At 53.6% G+C, this 17,067-nt stretch overlaps 3 protein-coding genes and 1 non-coding gene across 4 annotated transcripts; 2 read left to right on the forward strand and 2 right to left on the reverse strand.

The window, feature by feature from the left end:
• Window positions 1-455: 455 nt before the first annotated feature.
• BDW74DRAFT_181240 (glycosyltransferase family 4 protein) lies at window positions 456-9,145 on the forward strand (the record flags this gene model as incomplete). Its single annotated transcript, XM_073729972.1, has 4 exons — window positions 456-524; window positions 578-667; window positions 740-7,691; window positions 7,746-9,145. 4 exons carry the CDS (start codon window positions 456-458, stop codon window positions 9,143-9,145), a joined length of 8,511 nt encoding a protein of 2,836 aa, XP_073580805.1.
• A 666-nt stretch (window positions 9,146-9,811) lies between these two features.
• Window positions 9,812-9,884, reverse strand: BDW74DRAFT_t166. Its single transcript has one exon. It is a non-coding gene; the product is annotated as a tRNA-Arg (tRNA).
• Window positions 9,885-10,825: 941 nt separating this feature from the next.
• BDW74DRAFT_181241 (uncharacterized protein) lies at window positions 10,826-13,294 on the forward strand (the record flags this gene model as incomplete). The annotated part of the gene is made up of 4 exons (XM_073729973.1): window positions 10,826-11,099; window positions 11,150-11,215; window positions 11,273-11,858; window positions 11,917-13,294. The coding sequence occupies 4 exons, from the start codon at window positions 10,826-10,828 to the stop codon at window positions 13,292-13,294; spliced, it is 2,304 nt and encodes a 767-aa protein (XP_073580806.1).
• A 1,896-nt stretch (window positions 13,295-15,190) lies between these two features.
• Window positions 15,191-16,507, reverse strand: BDW74DRAFT_181242 (uncharacterized protein; the record flags this gene model as incomplete). The annotated part of the gene is made up of 4 exons (XM_073729974.1): window positions 15,191-15,495; window positions 15,558-16,011; window positions 16,057-16,346; window positions 16,405-16,507. 4 exons carry the CDS (start codon window positions 16,505-16,507, stop codon window positions 15,191-15,193), a joined length of 1,152 nt encoding a protein of 383 aa, XP_073580807.1.
• Between the last annotated feature and the right edge of the window lie 560 nt (window positions 16,508-17,067).

Consider the following 17,067-nt stretch of genomic DNA (forward strand, 5'->3'; position numbering starts at 1 on the left):
CATTGACCTGACCGGCCCTCTCTTAGTGGAAGTGCTAGGTTCCTGTCCTGTTCATCACAAACACGCCCATCCCATGTCATGTCCAGTCTGGCTCCGTCGATTGGGCGCAGGCGCCCGCTGGCAGTGACGCTTCCGCTCCCCTTCCCGTACCGGTATAAACTTCCCTCCCCTCGGCCTGATCCAATTCTCTGGACCTCTGGACCGGTTCTTTGGCTGAGGCTCCAGTGCGGATCCTTGCGGTGTTAGTGTTAGGTAGTTTTGCTGATGCTGCTGGCGGTGCTGGTGCTGGCTTGACCTGCTGTGCGAGTCGCTATCTACATAACCCACTCCCTCCCGCCTGCTGCGGGTTCGTTCGCTTTTTTACATACATCTTGGACCCTTTTCTTTTGCCTTTTTTGGCATTTTTTTGTTTGTCGTTTACCCCCAGGTCTCACTGAGACCTACCCCAGTCAGCCATGGGTATCGAGTACCTGGGCCTCCATGCGACGGGGTGGGAGCGCATGACGGAGACGTGGTGGCAGCGGGTTAGTCTAGGCCATTTCACAATTGAGCTTTTATAGCTAACGAAGTGGTATAGACCCTCGCAGCGTGTCTCCTCGCAACAATCGTGCTGGGCAGTCTCTACATCTTATACCGCGCCGGGCGGAAGGTGCGACGGTGGTGGCGGGTACGTCCTCCTTCCCTATGTCTTACTTGCATCCACCTCATCATCTCATGAACACGTATCTAACGATTCCAGACACGACATGAACTCTCCGACATCCCCAGTCACATCTCGCGGCAGCTCGAAAAGTTAAAACAAGAAGCACCACGCTTGTATACATCCCCTGCACCGTCACCCCGGGAGCCGAGATCCTTCGGAGTATATCTCGGCGAATTTGCCCGCCCTCCCACCGCAGCCCAGGGGCGGCTTCTGTGCCAATGGGATGCCCTGGTCCTCGATCCCTTGCAGGATGGTGTCCTCGATGCTCTTTTTAGCAGCGATGTCAAGTCATCGCATGTTCTTGCGCGCCTTGATGTGAGGACACTTGTTGGGTCGCATAATAAAGAGGGTGACGACGCCGAACGCGCGATTTCAGTCCTTGCGACTGTGCTGAAGAACCATCTGAAACAAACTACTGATGACCAGTCTCGATTTAACGGGGTTCTTCTTGCTGGTTTCGCGGAACATTTCCAACCCGTCGTCCTCAACTCCCTCGTCACCCTCCTCAACCACCTGGGTCTATCCGTCTGGCTCGAAGTCGCGCCGCCATTGTATCTCCCCGAGAAAACATGCCGGGCCATCGACATGGCGCGCATCCGCGGCGTCGTCTACCGCAACGGCACGATATTAGAAAATGGCGACCGCCGGAATTACTTCCAGATGGCGGCGATGCGCACCGTGATGCGGGTGGTCGCGGCGCAGAAGCCGATAGGGGAGTCGACGCTGGCGATGTGGGAGACGGTCGACAATGACGTGGACCTGACGCACGACGTGCTCTATCGCAGCTATAAGTGGTGTAACTATAACAGCGCCATGAGCTGGATTGGACCGCAGTCTGCGCTGAGCAATGCGGATGTCGCGGAGAAACGGACGGTCGTCCATGAGCCGATCGGGGCGCTGATGTGGATGAAGGATGAGAGGACGCTGGCGGCGCATGACGCGTGGAGGCAGAATGGGGTCATTCAGCAGGTTCCCAGGGGAAATGAGAATACGGAGCTGTATCAGAGTCTTGAGCATTTTGTGCCTGATCTGAAGAAGAAATTGCAGCTGTATCCGCCGCAGCCGAAGCAGATTGAGAAGCAGGTCTTTGTCATTGATGAGCTGACCTGGCCGGCGTTGAATGAGCCGCTCTTGACGAATCCGTTTGCCTTTTCGCCTGATGGGCATGATTATTCTAGGCTTGGATGTTTCCAGCTTGGGCTCGATTGTACAGTTAAAGACATTGAGGATCTGCTGCAGGGTCAGCGGCATACTCGAGATCTGAACCTGCTTGATCCTTTCAAGCCGACAGAACTGAAGCGGATTGCAGGGGAACTTCGTGGTTTGTTCAACTCAGACGCTGAGGGGGCAAGGGCCGCAAGAGAACTCCACGACCTTCTCATCTCATGCGACGGAGATGGAAACGACCAGCTGTGTGTCTACTCTGGCCTTCACTCTGGATTCCGGACCAGACTGGAGGCGCAGGTCTGGGGCATGTACCAGCACGATCCTGCCGGTGCTCTGAACATTTATATCTCCAACAAGACGGAGAAGGAGCGAACCGGTGCCATTCTGCACACGTTCATGTCGAGTCGAGGGTATGATCGGTACCAATGCTTCGTGGCCGAGGTCGCCTTGTCCACTGCGAACGGCACCCTCTCGCAGCAATGGCAGCTCCCTTCTCGCATTGTCAGCGATATCGAGCAACTCACACCTACCGAAGCCATGCTCTTCTTGCGTCGGCTGTCATTGACCCTTGATCAAGACTGCGCTGACCTGACTGCTAAAGTCCGCGCCTGCTGCGAGCACTTCCTTATAGACGTTCCTTCCCTCTCTCAACTCCGAGCCCTGAGCTCCAGTGAGTACCTCAGCGGCAAAGTGGCCGCCGATCAATTGATCGCTGCCAGGCTAGCTTGGTACCGTGAACAGGGTTGTTGGGCTCCAGATGCAGCGTCCGCGACAGCGCTCTTCAAAGAGATTGACGATAGACTGCCCCATATTCTCATGTCTTCCGATGCAAAAACTCTAGCCGAACTCGCATCTATCATTCAAGAGACCCTTCAAACTGGCCAGATCGATGCAGCAGCAGACATCTTCGCCCTCTCCGTTTTCTGCGCCTTCCGCCGTGTCTCCTTCAACGAGATGTATCTCGAAGTCCTCGATCGAAACCCTCTTCCCAACGGACACACCGTGCAAGCAGCTGTTTTCGCGGAGATGTACGCACTCGGTGCCCGCTGTGATCTCTTCTTCGATATGACCCCGAAACTCCTGGGCAAGATCATCTCTGCGAAGTTCCGGGCGTACTATGACGAGCACCAGCCGACAAGACGCGAAGACGGGTTCACGGAATTACCCACTGCATACGCCTCTATGGATATCGACCTTGACCCGGAGGGCGATGAGCGCGAGACGCCGTGGTACTACCGCATTACCTTCCTCGGTATATTCGCCCTGCCAGCGCTCATTGATATCACAATGCTTACAACGATTGGACGGGGTTTGTACCTCACAACATTCATGAGCAACACAGATAAGACTCTCGCTACGACAGCGCTCATGGTCGCACTCCTTGTCTGCGGTGGATTTGGGTCCTGGATTTCGTCTGGTGGAACTTACTATCTCTACGCCATGGCTTTCCCAGCCATGAGCATGTTCGTCATGACGCGCTTCATTGCTGGACTTGCTGTTGCGCTTGTCGGTGGCCTCATTGCCATGATTGCCATTGGCTGCGTCAAGGGCTTTGCAGCCGGTGTCCTGTTCTTCCTCTATTTCTTCTTCCTGAGTACATATCTCATGCTTCTATCTGTGCTCGCGATCTATCAATTGCCGGGCTTCCATTTCCAGTCTGGTCGCACGGTCATCATGTCCTGCATTCCAGTCCTGTTTATTGGTCCTATTGTCACACTTTGGGTTGGTCACGACAGTGTCATTTACCTCTGTCTGCTTGGCCTTTTCTTGGTTTCCCTCCTACTCGGCGCGAGACGAGTCATTGCTCAATGGAACACCTGGTACCTGAACATCCCGCGCGTGACAGACGGCGAGGTCGTAAACTGGTACGTCAAGGCGCATCCGGGCGTCGATATCAAAGACATGAGTTCGTCGACGACCCCCCGCAAAGCACTCTTCGATGCCGTGCAGAAGGAACGAAAGCGACGTTTCTGGACCAAGGCTACGAATGACGAGTTTGTCAAGACGATGGCGGATGGGTATGATGCGACCATGTTCTTGCTTGTCTGGTACTGCCGGTACTCGCGCACGAAGATTCCGTTACCTTACTCTCCAACCTGGAATCTGCAGCTCAAGGCTGCTGTTGATACGTTGGGTGATATGCAAAAGGGCCTGAACATGCACTCGGCATTCTTGCACTGGCGACACACGGGCACAGATGTCTGGTGCGGCATTCTGTACTTTGTCATTGCGCTGATGGACAAGTGGACTGCGCTTTTTACCGGCGAGGCACTCGTTGGTCTCTCAACAGCAAGCTCCTCCGAATACAGACTCTCTGTCGGCTTTGGCCTGGGATACTACCTCGCTGGCGCCCTAATCCTCGATGCAGTTAGCCAACCACTCTGGACAGCCGTCACCCAGCGCACATCCATCCCCGTCAAGAACCTCAGCACCCTTCGATCCGTGCTTGCCAGCAACTCCGGTGACCGGAAGACTTTGTACTGGAGCAACTTGACCAAGTTCTTCTTCCTGCATATCTGGGGCACGGCGGTGACATTGGCACTCATGTGGGCATTCGAGGCCTCGCAGAAGGCAACCATTATGTATCTCGCCTACATTGGCGCGTACTCAGGGCTCTTGTTCTACCAGTACAACCGTACCTTCACGGGTCCCGAAGCAGCACGGTGTCTTGCGCTTGGATCGGTCGTGGGTTTCGTGATTGGAATTACCATGCACAGCGTCATTGCGTCCTTCACCTGGAGCAGTGTTATTTGTCTGGGAAGTGGTACTTGGACCGCTGCCATCTACTCATTATGGCTGGGAGATGTGGGCATGCCCAAGTTCGGGCGCAAGGATACTCCAGTCATTGCAAAGAGCACCGATGGTCCTGTCCCATCCTACACTACCAGCTCTTTGGAACCGTACCTGGATTTCTCCCCGACAACGGTGGCACAGACATTCGACAACATCAATGCTCTCGCCGACGACCTTCGTCACAAACTGGATCCCGAGTCTCACCCCGGCATCGAAGTAAAGGAGATCATCCTGTCAAACTCGGGATTTAACAAATCAGCTCTTGTTCAGGTTGCTTTCCCTCGCGCAGAGCAGCTTCTACGCGATGTTGTTCGCCAATGGGTTTCCGGACAGACAACCATTGAATTCGTATCTGCTGAGTATCTCCTCCAAACCGAGCAGCGGATTCGTGCCATTAGTCGGCTGACCGGTGAAAAACTACACATCTTCATCGTCATCGGACCAGGCCTGGTTGGACAAGACTGGACGACGAATATCCGACGCAACTGTCGTGCTATTGCAGAGGCTGTTGTGCAGGCCACGGCCGAAGCAAAGTTCGGTTTCAGTCATGATGCATCGATGATGGCGGAGTTGCTTGTTGGGGATCACTGGAATGATTATGATCTCTCTGTTCCCGAGGGTGTCAAGTACCAGCTTGAACGGAGTCCCGCTGAATGTGCGCGTGTTGCGAACCATGGACAGCGTACATTCTTACGACATCTCCTGCTGGGCATTGACTGCGATCTTGAGTGGGATGAGTTACCCAAGGCGGCGCGATTGTTCCTTCTCCGGCGGTGCTCTGGTAAACCAGGTCGACTCTCATCTGACGAACTATCCTGGCTCCAGGGCCGAGTTGGAACCGACGACCTGGAAAATCTCGGTGCCTACGTCGCCAGATACAACCTCGGCGTTGCAATGTCTCTCTCGGTCCGCCATTACGCCCAGCGCTGGATGGAGCACGAGACATATCCTACCTACCCCGTCTTCCTAGACACGACCTACGAGAAGCCGATTCAGGCCCTTCTGCCTCCGCCCATCGGATCTCATTTACGCTTTACGGACGCGCTCGAACTCTCTTTCAGGCAGACTTGCCACTCCATTAAAACGTGCCTCAAGTTCCTGGTCATCTCGCTTGTTGCGGACCCGCAGTACCAGCGTGAGCTGGAGTATATGCTGCGCGGCCAGCCTTTGATTGTCGCTGTCCCGTTGCAGTTCTTCCTGAACAGTGTATGGAATATCGTCAAGGTGCTGCAGCGTATTCTTATCCCATTGGTACTGCTTCATGGACGGGAGAAGATCAGTGATGTGTACAAGAGTACGCGCGGTTGGAAAACTGTGCTTCATAAAGACCGGATTGTTATTGAAAGTCTGGAGGGCCTTACGACTTGCTTCACACGGGCGCAAGCCGACGGGACGTCACTGCTGTATCAGTACGCTGGGAACCATACTCACGAGCCGAAGGATAACAAATCTCTGCTGGCCATCAACACGTACGCCGACAAGCTCGTCCTGAAACGGCGCGAGGAATACAAAGCCAGTCAGGTGGTCAATGACTTTACATACGAGTACGCTGAAAGCACGAAGAAGAGCCGCCGTGGTCGTGTCCTTCCCATACAGCGAGTCTGCACTGCTGGAGAATCAGAAGGTCAGACAGTCGTCTACAACGAGAGCGGATACATCGTCTCTGGATCCTTCATGCAAGACGTCAACCCCGTCAGATTTACCTACAGTTTCCGCAAGAACGCCAGATTTGACGATGAGCTCCTCCGCGCCGAGTATGTCTTCCCTCACATCACCATCAAAGTTGCCTGGTGCATGCCGCCGCCAAATCGCCCAGAGCGTGAAGATAAATGGATCCCCTACCCACGTGTCAGCCAGGCCACATTCATCGAGCCGAACAGCGTGCATCAAGCCAAGTGGACATACGATCATAAATTCCACCCGGTCATTACGACAACGCTGAATGGGGAGCCTGTTGAAACGCCAGACATGATTAGCAAGGACTGGTTCCATGTGTTAGACAAGCCGAGCCGGAGTTCGTTCTTGCACGATAACCCGCTGTTCTTCTTCAAGAGTACGCGGACGAATGTCCTCAGCAGGATGTTGGGGTTGAATGTTAAGACACGGCCCATTCCGACCTCTCGCGCACGAACGCATCTGTGGAAGGCCTGGAAGGCTGGCAAGGACTTTGATGCTGTTACCACCACCTGGCTTGATGAGTTGCTGTTGCGGTCAGACAGTGTCCTTCGTCCGTACTGGCGAAATCGCGATTTCGGACGCCTTGATGCGGCGGGTGATTACCTGGACGCTCAGGTTGATACGATTCTGGCTCGCGTGGACATTGACCCTGATATCAGCTCCTGGACGCAGATGGCGTTTAAGATTAGCGATCTGTACAGTTTTGGTATTGGTGGAGATGCACGCATCAATACCCGCACATTGTCTACTCAGTTGCAAGATACCTCTACACAGCTCCACGTTCTCGCCATGGACACTGCGACCTGGCCCAACGAGCCTGGTGGTGTTTCTGCGTGCCGACGAGACATGGTCAACGACCTCAAGGGTATCCGTTGGCACATCATCTCAGAAAATGCAAACGACTACGGCGTCCCCAAGTTCCAGATCGAGCGCAATGTGCAGTCTCTGACTGTCCTGCCGCAGTGGGGTCTGGACTTCCTGAATCCTACGCACGGTGTGTTCCAGAATACGCTCGATTCTGCTGTTGTGGAGCGGAGTCAGGATACGCGCAAGGAAGATATCAAGAAGCACTTTGTCCCGATACTGGCGAAGCTCGTGCGGTGCGCAAGGACCAGAAATCTCAAACGGTACCATATCGAGGAGGCGACCAATGCGCTTGTCGACCTGAATGCGTACTTTGAGGCAGGTCGGTCGTGGAACGATGTCTGGATGAGTGATACCGTCAAGACTGCATGGCGTGAACTCTGGCTATCTGATGATGTCGACGATGCGACGCCCGTGGAGAAGTGGTGGGATGCCGAGCACCCTTCGCTCCAGCAGCTGGATACGGCGTTGGATATGTGGCATCGATGTACGCCTTCCATTTCCCTTGCTGACCAAACCTTGATATGCTAATGAATAACAGACCTCTTCATCTTCTCCATCCCCGTCCCTGAACGCATCCCCGACGTCTTCCAAGCAAGCCACCACTTCACGGGCGCAACCTACGGCGTCCTCTGCAAGGCGAAGCGCAAGTGCGCCTTGCACGTCTGGGACCATTGCGTTTCCTTCCGCGAGATGACGACTTTCCTGTCAGCGGCTGTATCCTTTGACTCGTCGTTCGTTAATACGACGCTTATTTCTCTGGGTCATCTTGCCTGTGTGCTTATTGAGCATCATGCTGATGTGGTCTTACCCTGCGCTGAGTACTTCAACCCTGGCTGGGAGATTGAGCTGGGAACTGCGGAAGGTGCATTGGAGCATCGTCGCGCGTTCGCTCGCAAGATTGATCCTGTTGTTAATGGGATTACGAATATGGAGCGGTATAAGCCCATTGAGAGGATAAGGACGGAGACGCCGACTGTGGTTATGTTGTCGCATATCCGGTACGTCAAAGACATCAAAACAGCAATCATGGCCACCGACCTCATCGTCAACAAATGGGGGTTCCGCGACTACCGCCTGCACATCTACGGCGACATGGAGCGCGCCCCCGCTTACGCCTCTGAATGTCAAGAGGTCATTGCGTCCAAGGGATTACGGGAGCACGTCGTCCTCAAGGGTCTTGGTAATCCTTCTGTTGTGCTCCGGGACGCCTGGCTCTTCATGAATAGTTCTACCAGCGAGGGTCTGCCGCTCGCAATGGGCGAAGCAGCTCTTACCGGCGCACCGGTGGTATGTACCGATGTCGGGGCCTCTTTCTGCGTTGTTACAGACCGCGCCTCGGGGAAACGCTTCAGCGAGGTCGTGGCGCCGAATGACTATGACTCTCTTGCGCGCGCGCAGATCCGTGTCCTTGCATTGCTCGATAAATGGGCGCCCTTTGCTGAAGATGCGCCAAACGAAATCGTGCCAGAGTTATCCTTCCACCCGACGCCTGAACAAATAAAAGCTATTTCAGAAAGGATGTACGCGAAGGTCGAGCAGCGCCGTAAATTCGGCATGCTGGGCCGCGCCAACGTCCTCAATTCGTTTAGTTCGCATCGGTATCTCCGCGAACACGAGCAGCTCCTCTGGATCGGCAAGTACCAGTCTCAGAGCTTTGTTGCGAGATCTGCTGTGAGTTCGACCGCGAACTCGAGCTCTGATGGTCTTGGGATGGGAGAGGTAAATGAGAAGGAGCTTAAGGCTGCTATGAGGTTGTACGTTGGGAATGTGCCCATGTCGAGTCCTGGTATCACGGGGTCGAGTACGCCGGTTGGGAGTGGGAGCAGGCCGGATTCGTTGCAACTTGGTGTTGGTGTTGGGGCGGGATTTGGGAGGCCGTGGAAGGCGTGGAGGGAGTCGAGGCATGCGAGTTCGAGTGGGATGCGGACGCCGGTTTGATTCTGCCTACATAGAATATCATATGGAAGGAGGGGAGGGGCTCGGGATTTCGTTTGTTATTTCGTTTGTTTAAAGGCATTTCCTGGAGTGGTCGGGTATATATGGATAAAGTCCCGAGGTCTGTTTCTGTTTGTACATGTGGGCTTCAGAGTTGCAAACGAGTATAGATCTAGAGTAGTGTTTATAGCAGTACGAATCAAGAGTGTATTTACTGGACGATATTTATCCTTTTTGGTGTTTGAATGCTACTGCAGGGTACCTAGCTCTATCGTGTGCATGGAGAACCGCTAATACTACTATCTAGGTTATTGTTTCGCGATCATCTTTCATACTTCGAAATAAAAAACTATTTGGCAATTGATTTTTATTGAAAGAATGTTATAATATAGGCAGAGAGACTGGTTTGTGCGATTCGCTGACGAAGGCGAGAAGTGTCCGCTACAGTATCCGAAATATATATTTTCGGCCACCTTTAACATCCTCTAAATAAAGAACAAAATCCCATCCACGATAATGACGTATCAATACAAAAAGCAAGCTTGTAGAACAAGAAGACTATTTGAGATTGAGCAGATCTGCTACGGGGACTACTAGTATAGGTGAAGGAAGTTTCTCTGGTGTGTTGGGTGAAGGTGAGCATAAAAACAAAAAAAAAAAAAAAAGATATGACCGACGCAGGGCTCGAACCTGCAATCTCCTGATTCGTAGTCAGACGCCTTGCCAATTGGGCCAGCCGGCCAGTGCATACAAAAACATGCTTTTATTTACATTATGACCCAACAAATAAACTATTTAGAAACAGTGCAGGTCCTCGATCGCTCCCTCCTACAACCCAGCATTCAGCGTTCAGCGCCCATGTCTTCTCCGACTTTCTTTCTATCTCACCTTCAAACCTCTCATCAATCATAAACTATCTATACTGTGATAACGCTATCGATAAGCATTTTCTCTACAATGATATCACCCGTCGTCACAAGCTCATCGCTGGTCTCGGCTTGTTTACGGACATCGTGCGAGCTTCTGGGCCGCTGATCACCACCACCAACGGCCTCGATTACCTACACTTTCATGGAAAGTGCAGGCGCAACGCCTCCGTGTCAGAACCGAATTTTAAATCGCTCGATTGGACATCACCATGCACCCAGCACGATCTTAGGCCCTCCCTTCCTGCCTCCCGAGGTCACCCACCAGATCAGTCAATCTTTGGTCGCAGTGCCCCCCATCTACGCTCGCCGGTCATCGAGTCTTTGTTCAAAGCCTTGAAATGATCCGAACGGCCGCATCAACGGCTAAGAACGTTGATCACATTTTTTCGCTGTGCAGTGTTGTACGGAAGTCAGCTGATAGGCACCGGCGTATTATCAGACACGAATGCTCGGTCGAAGCTGTGAGGAGACACTGTCATTTGAGTCCCGTGTCGCACGAACCGAGAGGAATTGACCAACCAGATTAGAAGCTTATGCTGAAACTAAGCCTCGGCCAATCTCATGTGCGCAGCTCCTAGCAGAGCGCAGGTGGCGATGTTGAACTTGCTAGGCCATCCCGGCCTGTGACCAAAGTCTAACATGAGGGGAAGCACCGTCACTGGGTTATAAGGGTGCTGCTGCTGCCCCGCGCACAAAACCCCAGAGTTCGCTTTTCACGTTCGCGCGCTTTAACTTTTGATTTATGTCATAGGGTATGGCCTGCACCGTCCCGCCGAAATCATGGGAAGGCGGCTTTGCCCGTCCTTCAGATTCGAACTTTTGGGAAGACGAGAACAATTATGTCGCCGAGACCGGCGAAAAGGCGCACTATAAACTCCCCGAACATGTAGATGCGCCGACCTCGACGATTGGAAACGCACTGGGATTGACGAGCTACCGAACCTGGCCCAGTCTTTACGATGGGACTGCTTACCAGCGGCCAGATTGGTTCAAGCCAGCAGAAGAGGTCGACGTTTTGATCTGCGGTGGTTCGTCCCCCTTACCTCGAGTTGAGACAGACTAACCGGCCCGCGACCAGCTGGCCCGTTCGGCCTTGAACTGGGAATGGTGCTGGCGCGGCAAGGGATCAGCTTTCGCTTACTCGGTGAGTGTCATCTCCAGCACTTTGTCGCCTATGTGAACGAGATCTAACGAGCCAAAGACAAGGCAAAAACACCATGCATCTCCGGTCGAGCGGACGCCGTACACCCGCGAGCCAACGAGCACCTCCACGCCTGGGGCGTCGCCCACGAAACCACCGAAGAAGGCCCCCTCATCAACTCGACAGCCGTGTACAGCATGGGTGTCAAGCTGCGACACAACAATCACCCAATCAGTGACTCGAGATACAGAGGGTCCAGCGTCGTCACGCAAAGTCAGCTCGAAAGGATCTACATTCGGGATCTGCTGCGGCATAAGGTCATAGTGGAAAGGCAGACACTTGTGAAGGAATACCAGGTGCTCGACGCCGGGGAGGATGTGACGCACCCGGTGAGGGCAACGTTGACGAACATTGCGACGGGCAAGGAGGAGACTGTGCGCGCGCAGTACTTGATCGGCGCCGATGGAGCGGCCAGCAGTATCCGTGAGCAGATGAAGGTGGAGTTTGATGGACTCGCGACGGACATCTACTGGGCGATCCTCGACTGCCAGTTCAAGACGGACTACCCACATATGTATGGCATGAGCATGATCACCGGCGAGCATGGGGGGTGCGTTGTCATTCCGCGCGAGGAGGCGTTTACCAGGTGCGCTTCTATTACTCGAACCCCGATCCTTCATAGTAGCCCCAGCTAAACAATGTAGATTCTACATCCAGGTCAACGGAGAAACCGCACGCCGACTACGCCAAACACGCGACGCCCGACGGAATACTGCCTCTTCTGTGGGCACAATGCGTATTGATGACCACGGCATCACGCCTGATGAAGCTCTCGACCAGCTGCGAAAGATCATAGCACCTTGGACGGTCGAGTTTGCGTCCCCAATCAGCTGGTTCTCCGTATGGAAAGTCAACGAGCGCGTCGCACGGCACTTCTCATCGCCCGACCTCCGCGTACATCTTGGAGGAGATGCAGCACACGTCCATAGTGTCCTCGGCGCTTTTGGCCTCAACTCGTCTATCTACGATGCTGCCAACCTAGGATGGAAACTAGGCCCCTGCATCAAGAAGCAAGCCATCCCATCCGTGCTACTACCAACCTACGACAGTGAACGGCGACTCGCAGCCAACCGAGTTATCCGCTGTTCAGGTGCATACCTTCGCTTCCTATGCAACTCACATCTCCCTCTTGCCTCGCTCCGCGGTCTGCACGATGAGTTAGAGTCTCATAATGACCGGTTACCTCCACTGGATGGAAGCATTGAAGCCGAGAAACAGTTTATGGCAGCCTTTTACAAGCAGAACGTGGGATTTCTTATGGGCCTCGACTTTCCCATCGTCGAGTCTGCTATAACCCGTCCAGACCCGGAGAAGCGACCGCTCAATGTCCGCAACGGTGCTCGCGCTCCTAACCCCCGAGTCTGCTTTGATATTGATCGCACCGGCTATCTCTACGACAAAATGACCGGCGTGACGCGCTTCCACATCCTAATCTTCGCGTCAGATCTCCAAGGACCAGTGCGCGAGCGACTAGCTACCTTCTCGCGCAAGGCCTTCAGCCCAAACGGTTTCTTCAACCAATATGGCGGAAAAACCAAGTTCAACGTCCTCCTCATTACAAAAGCCCTCCCATACCAAGCAGCGGACCTTCTGGCTCCTCAACTCGGACAGGAAGACGCCCTACGACATATCCGCGACAACGCAACACTGATCTACGACGACCGGCCACCAGACGCAGATGCACACTACTGGTACGGCGTGAACCATGTCCGAGGCGCCGTCGCCGTTGTCCGTCCGGACCTCGGCATCGGTGTCAGTATCTGGCCGGAGGAAGTCGAGAGACTGGATGCCTACTTCGGCGGGTTTCTGGTTAAAGCTCGGGAAATGGAAAGTCTCGCGCATTCGCCAGGCGGGATGGCGAGTACAAGGGGGGTCCAGTCGCTTATGGATGAGATTACTGTTGCCGAGGAGAAGTCGAGGGCTGCTGCTGCTACATCTGGCTCTGGTGGTCCGGCAGCGGCGCAGAGGCCGAGGAGGTTCAGGTCGTTGAAGTCGTGGTTTATGGGGTTGTTGGCTAAGTAGTGGCCCGGACTGCTAGAGTCATCTAGGCCCGAGCCTGTGCATGTGCGATAGCTAGACCATCTGTCTCTTTGGAAGGGAAATAGAATGAACACTCTGACCTCGATCTGGGTCAAGCACGAGCTGCAATTGGTACTTAATATCATTATCTCCCGCCCGTAGGCTCGCCGTTTTCCCTCCATTGGCCGTAAGCTATACCCGAACACAGCTAGCTTAGTCAAGAACGAGTAAATGCCCGGGCCCAAGCAGGTATCCAGACCCCATATCTCCCTGGCTAGGTGCCTTCCTAGGCACCCACCCTATCTGTCAACTAGAAAGTAACACAAAGCAAGGCAAAGCCACGGCCCGTGCCCGCCAAATCTCAAACCCAACGCCAACGTGGCCAGTCGGGGAAATTTCGACGCCATGACACAGCACGAGGTGCGTGCCCTGCAGCCCAGGTCAGCCCAGCGTACCCTCCGAGACACAGCTTGAGGCCAACGCGGCTGGGCTAAGCTGTTGCACGGCGCTCGTAATGGTTTTTCTGTCGCACGAAGGGCGCTCGTAATGTGCTGGATGGACATTGGATGCTCGACGGAGGGTCTCCCGCCAATAGGGTGTCTGGAATGAGGCATCCTTGTCAGGCGTGCAGGCAGGGCATACAGCTCGTGCGCTGTGGGCGACCCTTGGTTGTTGGTGTTGGCCTTTGGCTGTTTAGTGTTGGTCAATGGGGGGGAATATTGTTTGCTGTAGGTTCGTGGTGTTGAACAAGACAAGCTTGCGGGATTTGGATGCAACAATTGCATTGTTGGCTTTGGCTTAGGTTAGGTTTTTATTTTGGGATACTCTATATAGACCCCTGCCCTCCAGTCTTGAAGCGAGCTAGAGGCATGACGGACGCTGCGCTCAACGCCATTTTTGCTCGGATTGCACTGGCCCCTGGCGTTCAGAAGGAGTCATGACGTGCTCCAGGGTTTGCGTTGTGCTGCTTTGGTGATGGACATTAGCCTACTTGGAGAGTGGTAGACCGTATGATATGGGGATTTAAACTACTCTTCATCCTCAAAACTATTGAAATCTGCCCTTTCAGTTAGAAGGAGGCCATATGTGAACCAAATGGGTAGACTGAAGTTGACCGGCGTAAATCCAATCCACGATGCCGAAGAATAGCATAGATAAGGCTAGACGACGGTATTTGTCCGCCTAGATACATCGCAAAAGTCACCCTAGGTAAAAATCTTGGATCTAGGACAGTCTATAGTCAGTCTTGGGGTTGGACTGGAACAACGTCATAATAGCTCGCTCCAGCTTCACCCATTGTGGTCAGAGAACTCGACAACGTGGAAAGATAATAGTTTTGCAATGGAACGGCCATATGTACACAATGGAATTGTCTATTGCACGAGAGCCATTTTGGCTGCGAGAACAATCAACAGAGCCTAATGTGGCTTTCAATCAGGTGACGTTGATTGAAGACAGATGTACACCTTAACATAAGATTGACAAATCCAAAGTCTCCCGAACTGCAACCACAATGCTACGGCATTGAAATGGGAGCTGCCTGGCCCAGCCCAGCTCTTACATATGTAGTACAACATACCCCTTGCTTGGCCGAGAGCTGCAGATAGCTCGACACGTTACTCCGTACAGGATGTAGTTCTGCTGTGGCCAAGGGTCTCTCGGGCAACTGTAATGGCTACTCCAGCTGTACAAATTTGGGATATAACAGACAGCAATATATGACTACTACCCAAGCATCGGCACCGACAATGGAAGAGTTCCCAGTGGTAAGGTTTCAACTCCAACTCCAACGCCCAACCCGGACACCGAGAGGTGTTCTCGCCCCAACGCCGTGCAGATTGTGTCAAACAATGGCAATTGCCCTGGTACTGATTGCCCGAGTCTCAGAACTACGGCCTGCTAATCATCGGTTTTTATCACAGCGGACACGGAGTATCGGGTTACCGCTTCGAACAAAGCGCTGAGCTTGTCGGTTGAGCAGACGGCTTCGATGCAGAGTCTTCGGTTATCGGAGTCGGTATTCGTAGTCAGATGTGGGTTTAGATCTGTCGGTGCAATTGAGGAGAGACCGGAAGCCGAGGTAGAGACGGACGTAGAAGTAGATGTCGAAGGTGTAACGGACAGGGTTTGCAGTAGGAGCTCATCGACTGTAATGGTGTATGGAAATGGGTACTCGATAGCCGTGCTGCGATCCTTTGTGGTATCTATACTTTGTTAGGCGCATAGAAGGCCAATATATGTACCTAGGTCGGTATGTTATACTTACCAAATCCAGGGAATTGAAAAGGAGGATCACCCATGAGCTCAGAGGGGGCATCATAAAGAGGAGAACATGGCGTTAACGGCAACCAAGCTGCGCGTCCTTGCTCCGGCGTGAAAGAATTGGTAATAGGTGCGACCGAGGGAGTGCCCATCTGAGATTTGATGGGAGATGGTGTTTCCGGTTGTGAGAAAGGGAAGCTGTGGTCGCTCCTTCCTGTCCATGGCGGAGAATCCTGCGATGGCTCAGACCAGGGAATCTCCTGCCACGAAGCGACATCGCTCGACTTGTCCCAATCGCAGACTCCATCGGCCACAGGCGACCTTTCACTCTTCAACCTCCGCTGTAGTATGTGATATCTGTTTTTTGCGGCGAGACTCGTCCGTCCGGGGAAGTATAGCGACACGATCTGCTGCCAGTAGTGGCCGTGCTTGTTGACATATTGGATCAGCCGCTCATCCTATTGATGTTAGTGATTGCCTCAGAAGTAGGCAACAGTACTTACCTCCTGAGAAGTCCACGGACTATGATCAATGTCCGGATTGATGGCGTGGCTCCATCGTTTTGAACACTGATCGGGCAGCCTGGTCCCAACCATCGACGCCACGACAGCCCACTTTGTGCCATGTCGTTCAATCGCTCGTCGCAGGCGTTCGTCCTCGGCATCTGTCCACGGCCCCTTCTTGACCTTTGCAGCTGCTGTGCCATACCACCGCTTCCGGCAATCTTTGTTCGTTCTCCCAGGAAGGAATGCAGCGATATCATGCCAACTGATGTTGTCACCCTCTGTCTGTACTACAGGTCACCAATAAGTACCTGAGTCCTGCATGTCTCGGACGTGAGTGCAACCAACCTCGTCTAACCTCTCTCTTGAGGATAATATCCTCTTCTGAGGTCCAGTTTCTTCGAGGGCGGATCATCATGAGGGTTCCCTTGTCGGCGTTTGGGGCTATCATATCGGGTCTGGTTCCTCGTGCATCAGAGTTTAAACCCATCGCATTCCCCTCGCAGTAGTGGGGGTCTTATACACCCTCAGGCGCTCCACCTAGTCCAAGTCTGCTCGATCGTCTAGGCTGGATTCAGAGTTCGCCGGCCCTCTTCAAGCCGCCGATCGACCAGTAGTGGGTGATCTTATCGCTGACGAAATAAAATCAGAGACCCTCACTTGGCTTGCGCTCTGTCTCTCATCGAGGGCTCCTACTCGCTGGAGGACTGGACCCTCTCCTGCTTGGGTAACGCAATCCGAGGGCATGCAGGCGCGGCGAGCCACCGGCCAACCGGCGAGGGTCGTTCTCGCTTCGCATTCCCCTATCAGCAGCAATCCGAGCACCCTCTTTTGCCTTTCCAGGAATTGTCTCTTCGGGCTCTGATAGTGTCCGAAACTCTGTGAAAGCTGCCCCGTTTCAGCGCCAGCCGACCAGCTCGGTCCGGCCGCTCCACCTGGGCCGATTCCATCGCGGACTTTAGCATGAAATGTATCGACGACCTCGCTCAAATTTCTCCTGCTTGGTATTTT

Source organism: Aspergillus multicolor (assembly GCF_047715735.1).
Source record: "Aspergillus multicolor strain CBS 133.54 unplaced genomic scaffold BDW74scaffold_26, whole genome shotgun sequence".
Lineage (NCBI taxonomy): Eukaryota > Fungi > Ascomycota > Eurotiomycetes > Eurotiales > Aspergillaceae > Aspergillus > Aspergillus multicolor.